Genomic DNA, 13,484 nt, shown 5'->3' with positions numbered 1-13,484 from the left:
TTCTCACATAGAGATTTACCTAGCAGAGTGCCATCAGATGCTGAATGCATTACAGATTACTCCCACTGTATGCAAGTCCATAAAACAAGTATCTCAAATTTAAGTGGTCTTATGGAAGTCTGATTCCTGAAGAAAATGTCCTCAGTTAAGTGAAAGATAAACCAAAGAGACTGTTGTCTAAGTGGTGAAAAAAAAGCATCATATATATATAGCTGTTTGATGTACTCCCTAGGGGAACATCAGCACAGGTCTACAGATTTTACTGTCTCTCTAAACCCGAGGACTACTTTTAACTAAAACCAGAGCCATCTCTTCTCCTGTAAAGTCAATTTTATGGTTGTAATCCAGTTAGCTGCACCTACTGTGACTCAGTAAACAAAGGTCTGTGAAACCCGAACTGGAAGATTATCAAGAAAGAATACAACTGCAGCCCAGATGATGCTACTCTCTATCCTGTTTCACCTGAAACTTATTAAAGAGCTAAAGGTTGTTCTCGTCTACTGTAATCCTGTAGCTCTTCAGACCAGGATCTACTGCTTCAATTCATCTTTATTATCAGGAGACTTCACAGACAGGAGTCAATCAGAAGCTGGCTGGTGCAAGATACTAAAAAGGACCCTCTATGTCCACTTAAATGAGGAGAGAAAAGCATTTGCAGCTCTCTTGGCTGCAAATGGATATCAAATGTTTGCAAATAAAACTGTTATTTCCATATTTCTTGAGGTATTTGAAAATGAATCAAGTAGATGCCTTGTTCCTTGGCAAAACACACAGTATGCATTTGCTCATTCAGATCTCATTGGCATCTTGGACAATTATGTGGTGTTGGCAACTGTGATGGTTTGGGAGTTCCCTGCTCCCCTACTCTTATGAAATCACCCAGACTAGACTCAGCCAAATGGAAAGTTAAGGAATGAAGCTTTATATTCACAGCTCAGCACAAGATACAAGCAGAGGGTTACAACAGTTACAGCTATAGACAGAAATAGACAAGGTAAAGGTAACAGAAACACAGCAGCCCTGCCAGAAACCAGAGACCCCCGAAGGGGCTCCCAACCACCCTTCCACCTTCTTTCCACCCCTCTACCTTATCCCAGAGTTTGCCTTACATGCAAGGTGAGGTTGGAAGATCGGCAAGGGGGTTAGAAAAGCAGAAGGATTAGTTACACAGAAGCAGCCCAGGGAACCCACTGTGACAGAGACACACACACACTCTGTCTCCCACTGTCTTAGCTATGTTTTGTGTTCTTGCTTTTATACATCTCAGCAATCCTATGAGTGAAGCAGACCTCACTGTTTTCTTTTTATAGTCTTTAATGTTCCTCACTAAGTTATTCCAATTAGCCTCAAACTAGCACAGTAACACACAGCACAGCAGCCACTACTGGCGTGCACCTATCCATGCAGCAGCCTCAATAATCAGCTGAGCTATCTGAAACCGCACAGATTCTCTGCTTTACAAATTACCAGAGGTGATTTATCTCTGTAAACTGATTTACACACAGACCTGTCTGTTTCACTTTTCATACTGTCCACCAAGTACAGAGCAACTCTAAAACTCAAAACGGAGGTCGCTGTCATCGCTGGTTTGCTGTCACACCACAGAACAAACAAGATGTCACATCTCCCATAAACACATACCCAAGGACACCTGGAGAGCGACTGCAATCATTATTGTTCTCATACCTCTTCTTTGCACCTCCAAGGAATGGTGTTCATTTGGGCATACACTTTCCTTTTAATAAAGTAAACTGAGGAGTTCTTTCAACACTTCCAAAACCAACTACAAAAGCCCAAAATCCTTAATGCCAGAGTGTTGGGTTTTTTTTTTGTTGTAGAAATAAGAAGAGACACTTGCAGTGCTTATAACTAAGCCCAACCTAGGTCAGTACACATCACTCGGTACCGTACATTAGTTTTCCCCACAACTCTTTCCAGATACTGAAGAGTTTCAAATATAGCATCCAGAGGAAAAAACACTAAAGGCGATTTTAAATAATGCTCCTGTCGTATAAAACCAACTGAAAAAAAAAGGCACAACAAAAACCACAGGAAGAGCATCAGCAGATCCCTTTGGCTTTCTTCCACGGCACCTTCTCCTCCATCCCCACCCCGGGCCCTCCTCCCGAGAAAAGGTAGTGTTATCGGGGATGGCTGAGCAGTGGCTTATCAACGCAAACGAGCCACAGAGCAGCTGCACTTGAGATTTACTCGGGGTGTTAACCATATGGTTTATATAGTGTCATTTCAGGCCCGAGTTTAACAAACACTCACTTGTGCCCTGAAACCAACTCGGACAGCGTCAGAACACGAAGCATTCAAGTCCCCCACACCTTCGAAACGCCCCAGTTTAAAACAACAACTCAGAAGCTGAACTTGTGCTGCGGCTGTGAAGCTCTAAGAGACACCCACCCCCCGCCAACACCTTCAGCACGCCCTCCCCACCAGGCCTTTCCAGGCCAGGAGGGCGCAACAATTCAGCTCTCGGCGAGCACGGAGGGCGTCCCCACACGGCGCAGGCGGTGGCCCGTGGGGACACGGGCCGACACACGGCCGGCCGCGCCAGCACCTCACACTGGCCACCTCGGCCGCCGGAAGCCCACAGTCCTGACGCCGCGGGGGCACTACTTCCCCGGCGGAAGGACACTTCTCGCAGGCTGGAGGCTGCTGCTTCTTCCGCCCGAGAGGCACGGCCGCTCACCGCCCCCGCGGAGGCGGATCCCTCCGCGCCTGGCGGCCCAGGCCCGGGGGCAGGCGGCTGACGGCCCCGGCTCTTCTCGTACTCACCCGCAGCCTTGTCCGCCGCCATTGCCCCTACCGCACCGTGCGACCGCGCAGCCCCAGAGTGCCGACAGGGCCGAGGCTTCCCACGCTGCGCGGAGCGCTGCCTGCGCGGCCGCCAACCGGCCGCTGCCCTCCGGGACTACTTGGCCAGCGGCCGCGCGCCGCGCCCAGCCCGCCGCTGCGCCGCTCGCTCCTATTCGCCCTCCGCTTCCGGGTTCCGGCGGCCGCCCCCGGCCCGCCGCTGCGGGCACCGCGCGCCTGACGTCAGCCGCCGCAGCGCTGCCGCCGCGGGGGGGCAGCCAGGCGCAGGCACGGCGCCGCCGCACCGGGACCGCCTGCACCGGGACCGCCCGCACCGGGACCGCCCGCACCGGGACCGCCCGCACCGGGGGCCGCCCGCACCGGGCCCGTCCGCGCCGGGACCGCCCGCACCGGGGGCCGTGCCGTGTTGCCGGTCATGTCCGGCTTGGCCGCGCCGCAGCGGGCTCTGCGCAGCTGTTCGCTGCTGCTTCCGCGCCAGTGAATTGATTGGCAAGTCTCGGGCGCTGCATCCTCGGCGTTTGGTCGTTTCTGCCGGGCTCAGGCGTGCCGGTGTCGCCTGCCGAGCAGCCGGTGAGGCTTCCCTCGGGAGTCAGCGGCTGCTGGTAATCGAACGTTCAAAATGTCCACTAGCTTGTGTGGATGGTCGGCCTGACCGTCTTAACCGTTCGTGAGCTGCTCATCACCATAGTAGTGTTATAAATTGAGAATGACTCAAAATCAAAGTGTCCAGGTTACAAATTTATTCAATTAGGCAAGTAGAATATGAGCAAAGTTACAGCGCTGGACGACAGGGGAGTCACCGCTCCACCAACTGCCGTGCCAAGTCTCTTAATTAGCCTATATTTATACTATGTTGTCTGCGTTGTTCCGCCCTGCAAATTACATAAATCCATCCTTTCTGCGCATGTTCCTTCTTTTGGGTTAGGGTCTTCCTTCCCTTCTGGTGGTCGTTGAGGATGAAGTAAGCAGTCCTCCTCAGGTGTCCTCTGGTTCACCCGTCTCCATATATGGACTTCCTTTGGCTGGTTAATGTCCCGAATCCCACTTCTCAAAATTAAAGCTTAGTCCTTGGAACATGACTGATTAATGTCCGAGTCCCACATGTGGCATGTTCTCTTCTTATCTCAAAATTAAGGATGCACCTAAAGCTTAGTCCTTGGAATATGACTGATTAATGTCCCGAGTCCCACATGTGGCATGTTTTCTCAAAATTAAGGGTGTACCTAAAGTTTTAGTCTTTGAAATACTCAGCAATTAGCTAGCTTATTCTTTGCACATTACCATCTATAGCATGACCTCTGGGTTAGGCATATCTCCTGATTTGCAACAGCTGTATATACGCTGCCTTTTGCAGCTAAGCATGCTTAACATTCTATTAAAATATTTATTTATTGGATAATTACAATCACCTATTACAATTCTATTAATATGTTTCCTTATTAAACAATTACAATCACCTATTACAATTCTATTAAAATGTTTCCTTATTAAACAATTACAATCACCTATTACAATTCTATTAAAATGTTTCTTTATTAAACAATTACAATCACCTATTACAATCCCCCCTTTTTCTTTTTCTCATTTGTTTATTAAAGAAACCTATTTACTCCCCTGTTTCTGATTCCTTGTAAGACTCTTCTGATGTGGGTACAACGTTATAACCTGTGTCTCTGTTCAGAGCTAAGATAAACAGTTTAGCAGTATCAAAGCGATTTTTAACTAATCTTGTAATATAGTTCAGGATACATGGCCCAAATACCAACACCATTATTATAACAATAATTGGTCCTGCCAGTGTGGATAGGATGTTTGTGATCCATGGAGATGTGTTAAACCAATTTTCATACCATACTTTTCCATCACCCCTTTCCTTTTTACGTTGCTCTAATCGTTTCTGTAACTCATTCATTGAATCTATCACCACTCCAGTATGATCTACATAAGAACAACATTCCTCCTTTAAGGCTACACACAGGCCACCTTCTTTTAATAGCACTAAATCCAGTCCTCGTCGATTCTGCAATGCCACTTCGGATAGTGATTTTACTGAGGTAGCTAGCTTCTTTATGTCTTCTTCTAATCGGTTAAGATCCTCATCCACTGCCAATTGTAATGATTTTATTTCCTGACTTTTCACTAGTGAAGCAATTCCAGTTCCTGCTCCTACACCTCCTGTTATTAACAGAGCAGCTATGGTTATAGCAGTGAGGGGTTCCCTTGGACTTATGGGTAATCCCCGTTCAAAATAATGGTACACCTCTTCAGGAGTATGGTACATGATTCTAGGAACTATAGAGACCTGTATGCAGAATTGAGATACTTCAAAAATCTGGAGGGATAAACAAGGAGTGATTCCTGTATCAGAACATATCCACTTGGCTCCTTCTGCTGGAATTATCCACTTATATGCTCTATTCCTAGCGCTTTCCAAGGCGTCTTTTCCAATAGTGTAATTACATAACAGTTTGTATCTATCAGGAACTTCTCCTACACATTTCCCTTGTCCTCTTATCATTTGCAAAGTTATTCCCTGGGTCTGGTTCCTCTGCTCATCCCAGTCGCATTCAGCTGGGTTAGTACCTTTTGACCAGTGTATCCCTTCCGCTCTTCCTACTGCTTCGTAAAAAGGTGGTCTCATACTATAACATAACCAACAACTTTCAGTTAAGTTTGGTTCACTTCGATTAAGTACCTGATATGAAGTTTTCATCAAATTCCATAATGGATCACTCTGTATGGGAATCATATCTTTAGATAATGTTCCTGATGTTACTGATGGTGTTTGAGTTGTGTTAGAAGGTTTAGATCTATAGGTGGTGTTCTTCGTACCATTAATATTTTGAGGGTCTGTTACCGGAGATGTTACTCTGGTGGAACCTGGATTTAGGTATGTATTTGGGCCTATGGCTATTGGGTCATGTAAGAGCCGTTGTTTAATTATTTTTATGAATCCTCCTCTATCTTCTCCTGGCTCTCTTACTCTAACTCCCCAAAGTTTCCCAACTTCCCATTCTCTTTTTAGAGGGGTTTTGACAGTTAATCTTAAACTAGTGCAACTTGCTGGATAGGCTTTTCCCATAATATCTCCATCATGGGAATAAGTAGGTGGTTTACAATTTTTGGGAAGCCATTCCAGCCGGAGATCAGGATCTCGTTGAACTCCCCACTCCAGTGCTATGGTTTCGCAACCCCAGTATCCACAGTAATACTGCCCTGGATAATTACAATAGCTTTTTCCAGGGTTTGAAGCAGGACAGAAATATAAAGATAATTCATTTCCCCTGGCTCTCGCCAGTCGATTAACTGATTCAAATTTTTCACACAAAGATATTATCATTTGACATGACGTGATGTTAAACGTCGGAGTCCCCACTCCCTGATAGGTTGCAATTATTTTCCCAAGTTCCAACTGATACATTATCCACCTCCAGGGTTCATGGGGATTCCCTGCTTCAACTATTGGAGCCATCCAGATGAGTGAGTAAATGCAAAAAATGGTCAAACATTTTTGAAGTTTTGTATTATTTAGCTCACCAGTCCTTAGGAAGTTCTGCCAATGCTTTCTTTTTATTCCATGCCCCTTCCTGGATCCTCCTCTGCCTCGCTCGTCGACTTGGTTGCAGCAAGCCACGAGGTGTTCCATCTTCTTGGCAGCAAGAGTCATCCGTCCGGAGTAACTTACCCTTTTTTATTTAATCTTCTGAGATATGCTGGTCAGGCCTTCACCTTAACCATATACTCAGAACATCCAGCGGTTAGAGCTTCCGTTCGGCACTGGACCTGAACTAATTCAATCACAAATGGTATAGATTCTCGTGGGCTAAAACAATAGGAGTTTGGGTTTACTCCAAAGGTTTCGTAAACCCAATGTAGCGGGTCCCACAATGAAGTGGGATCTCTAGATTCTAGGTATTGCAGAGTTTGATATGTGATTTCTCTTTTTCCTTATAACTAACATCACATACTCCCCTAGGGGGAAATCCGTCTCTACAATGAGCCCACCACTTTTTCTCGACACTTTTTGCATTTAAAACAAACAAATGGATAGCATATGCACCCTGGTTTTCCACAAAAGATCAATACATCTATATTACATATAACTGTAGTGGGGTCCTTGGTGAATCTAACACATCTGCCATATAATGCCCAATCTCTTTCACTGTTATCTTGGTTCATGAACACACACCGTATCCACACTTTGCAATTCTCCACAAATAAAATATTAACAAAGAAATTAAAACAGCTATTGAAAATGCTATTATAAACTGTACTCCTAAAGGCAAAGAACGAAATTTGTCAAAAGTGTATTCAAATATATCTAAAATCATGATTCATCTTTTCAAGATTATTCTAGTATCTCCAGGAACACTGGTTATCTTCCACTGGGGTGGCACTGGTCCCTTAATTCGGCTGGCATGCGTCCATCCACGTTCAGCAGTTCGGATCGCTGTTTCTGTAGTGAGCAACACAAGATAAGGTCCTTCCCATTTAGGTTTCAAAGTTTCTTCTTTCCAGGTTCTAATCATCACCCATTCACCTGGTGTAATATTATGTATTTTCAAATTCAATGGTGGTCTCTGGACAATCAATCCCTTTTTCCACAACATTTCCCTATGTTCAGCCAATTTTGATATATATTCTTGTAATTCTTGATCTCTTATTAATACATTATCTTGAGGATTCTCAATCCTATAAGGCATCCCATATAACATTTCGAATGATGATACCCCCAGATCCGTCCTTGGTCTTGTTCTCAAAATCAACAATGCCACTGGTAAACACTTTACCCATGATAACTTTGTTTCTACCATCAATTTAGTCAAAGTACTTTTGATTTCTGCATTTATTCTTTCTACTTTTCCTGAGCTTTGTGGATGCCATGGAGTATGGTAGTCCCATTTAATCCCTAATGCTTCGACCAATTCTCGAACAATTTTTGAAATAAAATGAGGTCCCCTATCTGAGTCAATAATTAGAGGTACCCCATATCTTGGTATGATGTTTTCAAGTAAAATTTTAATTACCTGATTTGCAGTAGCTCTAGCAGTTGGAAATGCTTCTACATAATTTGTCAAATGGTCCACTATTACCAATAAATATTTATATCTTCCAACTTTAGGTAATTCAGTAAAATCAATTTGTATATTCGAGAAGGGTCGGTAGGCAGGGGGTCTCCCGCCAAGGGGCTTCTGTTGTTTACGGCTATGATTCACTTTGAGACAGGTTTCACAGGAAAGTATCACACCTTTTGCCAAGTTGTGGACTCCTACACATGTATATTGTTGCTCAAAATGGTCCACCAAAGCTTGGGCTCCCCAATGAGTCTTCTCATGTACTTTTGTAAGTATATCTACAGCTAGTCCCTTGGGTAAAACTTCCCGCCCGTCTGGCAGTACAAATTTGCCGTCTTTTTCTACAACCCCCATTTGTTTTAATTTTTCCTTTTCATTTAGATCAAAACTCTTTCCATAGTCCTTATTTTGTACAGCCATTGTTAATATAACGTGTATGTTCCCAGCTGCTTTCTTTGCTTCTGTATCAGCCATGTTATTTCCTCTAATCTGATAATTAGTTCCCCTTTGGTGACCTTTTATATGTACAATTGCTATTTTCTGTGGTCCTTTTAATGCTCCCAAAACTCTCTTAACTAATTCCTGATGAATCAATCCTTTTCCTTGTGAGTTTATAAAACCTCTTTCTTCCCAGATTTTTCCAAACGTGTGTACTACTCCAAAGGCATACTTAGAATCAGTATATATGGTTCCCTCTTTCCCTTTTAAGTGTTCTAAGGCTTTCCATAGGGCATATAGTTCACAGGCTTGCGCCGACCAACTAGCACTTAAGGGTCCCGATTCCTTAAGTTTGAATTCTCCTTTAAGCAACTGGACAATGGCATATCCTGATATTCTTTTCCCTTCTACAATCCGGGATGATCCATCCACAAAAAGAATTTCTCCCTTGTCAAGTTCTTCTTCTTCTAAGTCAGGTCTTATCCTGGTTTGTTGCTCGATAGTTTGTAAACAATCATGAACCAGTGTTTCTTCTTTTCCTGGATACAAGAATTCGGCAGGGTTAACAGCAGCAGTTAATTTTAGGTCTAACCTGGGGGATTCTATTAAGATTCCTTCATATTTCAGAAGCCTGCTATCTGTCAACCACTTTTCAGCTTTCTGTTGTAATATTCCCCTGATGTTATGGGGAGCATATAGAATGACTTCTCCCCCAAAGGTAATCTTGTTAGTCTCTTCAAGTAGAATAGCAGCAGCAACTACAATTTGTAAACAACTGGGCCAGCCCCGACTCACAGGGTCTAACACTTTTGAGAGATATGCTACTGGTTTCTTTTGTCCAGCCCACTCCTGAGTCAATACCCCTAGAGCCGTTCCTTCACTTACATTCACAAACAGATGAAACGGCCGCTTTAAGTCTGGTAATTGCAAGACTGGAGCCTGACTCAATTCTATTTTTAACTGCCTTATCTTATCTTCCTCTTCTGTGTTCCAGCGAGGTAATTTATCCTCACTTAATTTTTCATACAAAAATTTAACTTTACCACTATAATTTTCTATCCACTGTCTGCAGTATCCTAATAATCCTAAGAGTTGTCGAATCTGCCTTTTAGTCTTTGGTATTGTAAGCTCGGAGATCCCTTTAACTCGCTCCGGGTCTAAAATCTTTTTTCCTTGGAATATGTAATGCCCTAAGTACTTTACTTTCTCTTCTACAAACTGCACCTTGTCCCTTGAGACCTTTAGTCCCTTTTCTGCCAAAAAGTTTAATAACTTTATGGTATCTTGACTTACTCTCTCCTTCTCTTTTCCTGCAATGAGGAGATCGTCCACATATTGTAAAAGGACATTTTCTTCATGTGTCTGAAATTCCCGCAGAAGTTCCTCTAACACTTGGCCGAATAGGTTTGGTGACTCTGTGAATCCCTGAGGCAGCACCGTCCATCTTAATTGTTGTTTTCTATTTGTTTCTGGGTCTTCCCATTCAAAGGCAAAGTAGTCTCTACTTTCCTTAGAAATCGGGCATGCCCAAAAGGCGTCTTTTAAATCAATTACACTATACCAGGAATTATCTGGCCCTAATTTACTCAATAGTGTATATGGATTTGCTACCACAGGGAACCTAGTAATTGTCCTCTTATTGATTTCTCTTAAATCATGCACCAACCTATATTTCCCATTTGATTTCTTTACTGGTAAAATGGGTGTATTAAAAGGAGACATACAAGGTTCCAAAATTCCTTGTTTCAAAAGTCTGTCTACCTCTGGTTTTAATCCTTTCCTTCCTTCTAATGGGATGGGATATTGTTTGATTCTGACAGGTATTTGTGGGTTAGAAATTTGTATGTCCAGTGGAGGTATGTTCAGTCTACTTATGGTTTCTGGATCATACCATACTTCGGAATTTATTTGCTCTTCATCTTTAATTGTTAATGGATAATTTAATACCGTAACCTCCTGTTTCTCTACTTTAATTTCTAGTTTCAATTCTACAATCATGTCGCGTCCCAGTAGATTATACTCTGCTTCAGGGACCAAAAGCAAATCTCCAAGCCCAAATTTATTTTCTGTTTCAAATATCACATTTTTTATTTTATTAACCCGAAAGGGTTCTCCTTTTGCTCCAATCACCCTTGTGGTTTCATTAGAAATTTCACATCCCCGGGGGAGGGTTTGAATTGTTGATTTTTCAGCTCCAGTGTCTACTAAGAATGTAAATTCTTGCTTTTGGGGACCTATTTTGATCTTTATCAAGGGCTCCCGATGACTTCGGTCCCCTAAGAGATAGAGCCCCTGACTCCCCTATTCTATTTTCTGTATCTCCTCATCTTTAATCCTTTCTCTGCAGTTTTTCTTAATGTGCCCTTTCTTGTTACAGTAGTGACAAGTTATTGCTTCTCTTTTCTTCACTTCCTCATCCGAATTTCCCATCCTGGCTCCTACTGTTTTTCGCTCAGGGGTTTTATTGCCCCTATTTCCTTCTCTGACTGCAGCTGCCATCAGCTTAACCTGTCTTTTCTCACTTACTTCTTCTCTCCTAACGTACACTTTCTGTGCTTCCCTCAAAAGTTCATCTAAACCTTTATCCTGCCACTCTTCTAACTTCTCAATTTTCTTCCTAATATCCTCCCATGATTTAGCTACAAACTGAGTTTTCAGCAGGGCTTGTCCAATTGGATGATCAGGATCCACTCCTGAATACAACTGCAATGCTTTTCTTAATCTTTCCAACCATTCGGTTGGACTTTCATCTTTCTTCTGTCTTTCACTGAATGCTTTATTAATATTTTGGCCCCGCGGCACAGCTTCCCTAATTCCCTGGATTATAATAGTTCTTAAATCTTGCATGTGGGTCCTATGTAATGGATCCTGGTTATTCCAATTCGGCCGTTGTAGTGGCCACTTAATGTCTGCTTGAGGTCCCTGGGCATGTTGGGCATCCCAAATCCTCATACCAGTTCTTCTGATCATGTCTCTTTCTTCTGTTGTAAATAACTGACTAATTATAGACTGCATCTCATCCCAAGTATAAAGATTAGGACCTAAGAATTGATCCAATCTCTCTGCTACTCCTAATGGGTCTTCAATTAATTTACCCATCTCGTTTCTCTTAAACTCTCTCAGATCTCCTGAATTCAGAGGTACAGAAATGTACCCTATTGTTGGTTGTGGTCCTCCCATAGGCATTTCCCTTAAAGGGTATTGCAAGACATCTTTCTGGCTCCTAGTTTGTCGTCTGGGAGGAGTAGGAGTTTTAGTTAATTTAATTGTTGATGTGGAGCCAGAGCTTTCTTGTCCCGTCTGCTGTAAATTGGGTACAGGCACGGGATCTGGTGAGGTTCTTACTACTGGGGGTGCTGTGGGTGGAGTGGGTGGTTCAGGAGGGACATAGGGTGGTGGTATTAATAAAATGTCTTCCTCCGTTTTTCTTTTCTCTTTCTTTTCCTCCTCTTTATTGCCTGTTTCCTTTAAGGGGAATAAGGCAGTTGGTCCTGATGTTTTTATCCAAACTTCTGCATACTGACCTTCTTCTGGATTAAAGGGTCGTTTATTATTAACCCAAACATTCAATTTTTGTCTGACCCAATCCTCTGAGGACCCAAAAGTCGGCCAGAACACATTCTTACTAATCTCTTTCCCCCCCCATATCCTTGTACAATAAAATATCATTTGATATTTAGTCTTACCCCTCGTCCCAGGGTAATTATTCCAGTTATCTAACATTACTGATAAGGGGGTTTCCTTAGGTATAACGGGCAGCAAGCCCATGGGATCAGAGGACTTGCTCCCCCCTGCCCCCATCTTCCTCGCTCCCCTTATTCCCGGCTCCCCTTTCTCTCAGTTGCCGTACTCCGGGAAAACACTATCCCACCCGAATGGTAACCCCTGCAACCCTTGTGCAGTATATTCACGCGCCCCGCGTCTTCCTCCGGGCTCCGGGAACACACTATCCTATCTGAACGGTAACCTAACCCCTGCAACCCTTGTGCAGTATATTTACACGTCCCGCGTCTTCATCCGGGCTCTGGGAACACACTATCCCACCCGAACGGTAACCCCTGCAACCCTTGTGCAGTATATTCACGCGTCCTGTGTCTTCATCCGGGCTCTGGGAACACACTATCCTATCCCACCCGAACGGTAACCCCTGCAACCCTTGTGCAGTATATTTACACGTCCCGCGTCTTCATCCGGGCTCTGGGAACACACTATCCTATCCCACCCGAACGGTAACCCCTGCAACCCTTGTGCAGTATATTCACGCGTCCCGTGTCTTCATCCGGGCTCTGGGAACACACTATCCCACCCGAACGGTAACCCCTGCAACCCTTGTGCAGTATATTTTTGGGCAGCAAGCCCATGGGATCAGAGGACTTGCCCCCCCCTTGCTCCCATCTTCCGGAGTACCAATCAGTCACACACACACTCGCTCCCCTTATTCCTGGCCCAGTCCCTCGCGGGATATGGGAACCGCAGTACTAAAGGGTCCGCACTTCGCTTGGGTTGGTGCCGAGCTGCCGGCCCCCCTCTCAGTTGCTGTACTCCGGGAACACCCAATCCCGCCCGAACGGTACCCCCTGCAACCCTTGTGCAGTAAACTTACGCGTCCTGCGTCTTCGTCCGGACTTCTGTGCACAAAAATTTATGGGATTGACCGGTTTACCACTTTGCTCAATATTCTGTTTTAGGTTCGTCGGTCAGGTTGAAGCAAATTCTCTTCCTTCTAGCAGGACCTCGGGTCAAGCCCGAGAGGCGCCTTCCCACAGAGTCAGAGACTGCTTTCCCTGATCCGAGTCACGGCACCAATTGTTATAAATTGAGAATGACTCAAAATCAAAGTGTCCAGGTTACAAATTTATTCAATTAGGCAAGTAGAATATGAGCAAAGTTACAGCGCTGGACGACAGGGGAGTCACCGCTCCACCAACTGCCGTGCCAAGTCTCTTAATTAGCCTATATTTATACTATGTTGTCTGCGTTGTTCCGCCCTGCAAATTACATAAATCCATCCTTTCTGCGCATGTTCCTTCTTTTGGGTTAGGGTCTTCCTTCCCTTCTGGTGGTCGTTGAGGATGAAGTAAGCAGTCCTCCTCAGGTGTCCTCTGGTTCACCCGTCTCCATATATGGACTTCCTTTGGCTGGTTA

General features: G+C 44.3%; 1 protein-coding gene across 1 annotated transcript in view; it reads right to left on the bottom strand.

The window, feature by feature from the left end:
- The window catches only part of CNOT10 (CCR4-NOT transcription complex subunit 10), a 42,511-nt gene extending 39,534 nt beyond the window's left edge, over positions 1–2,977 (bottom strand). Inside the window, exon 1 of the mRNA XM_064169605.1 lies at positions 2,788–2,977. Coding sequence (XP_064025675.1) covers positions 2,788–2,809 — 22 coding nt within the window. The 5' untranslated portion in view covers positions 2,810–2,977. The remainder of the gene's footprint in view (positions 1–2,787) is intronic.
- Between the last annotated feature and the right edge of the window lie 10,507 nt (positions 2,978–13,484).

This window comes from Pogoniulus pusillus, chromosome 32 (assembly GCF_015220805.1).
Source record: "Pogoniulus pusillus isolate bPogPus1 chromosome 32, bPogPus1.pri, whole genome shotgun sequence".
Lineage (NCBI taxonomy): Eukaryota > Metazoa > Chordata > Aves > Piciformes > Lybiidae > Pogoniulus > Pogoniulus pusillus.
The sequence above is the reverse complement of the archived record's forward strand: the minus strand, read 5'-3'. Positions and strand labels throughout refer to the sequence as shown.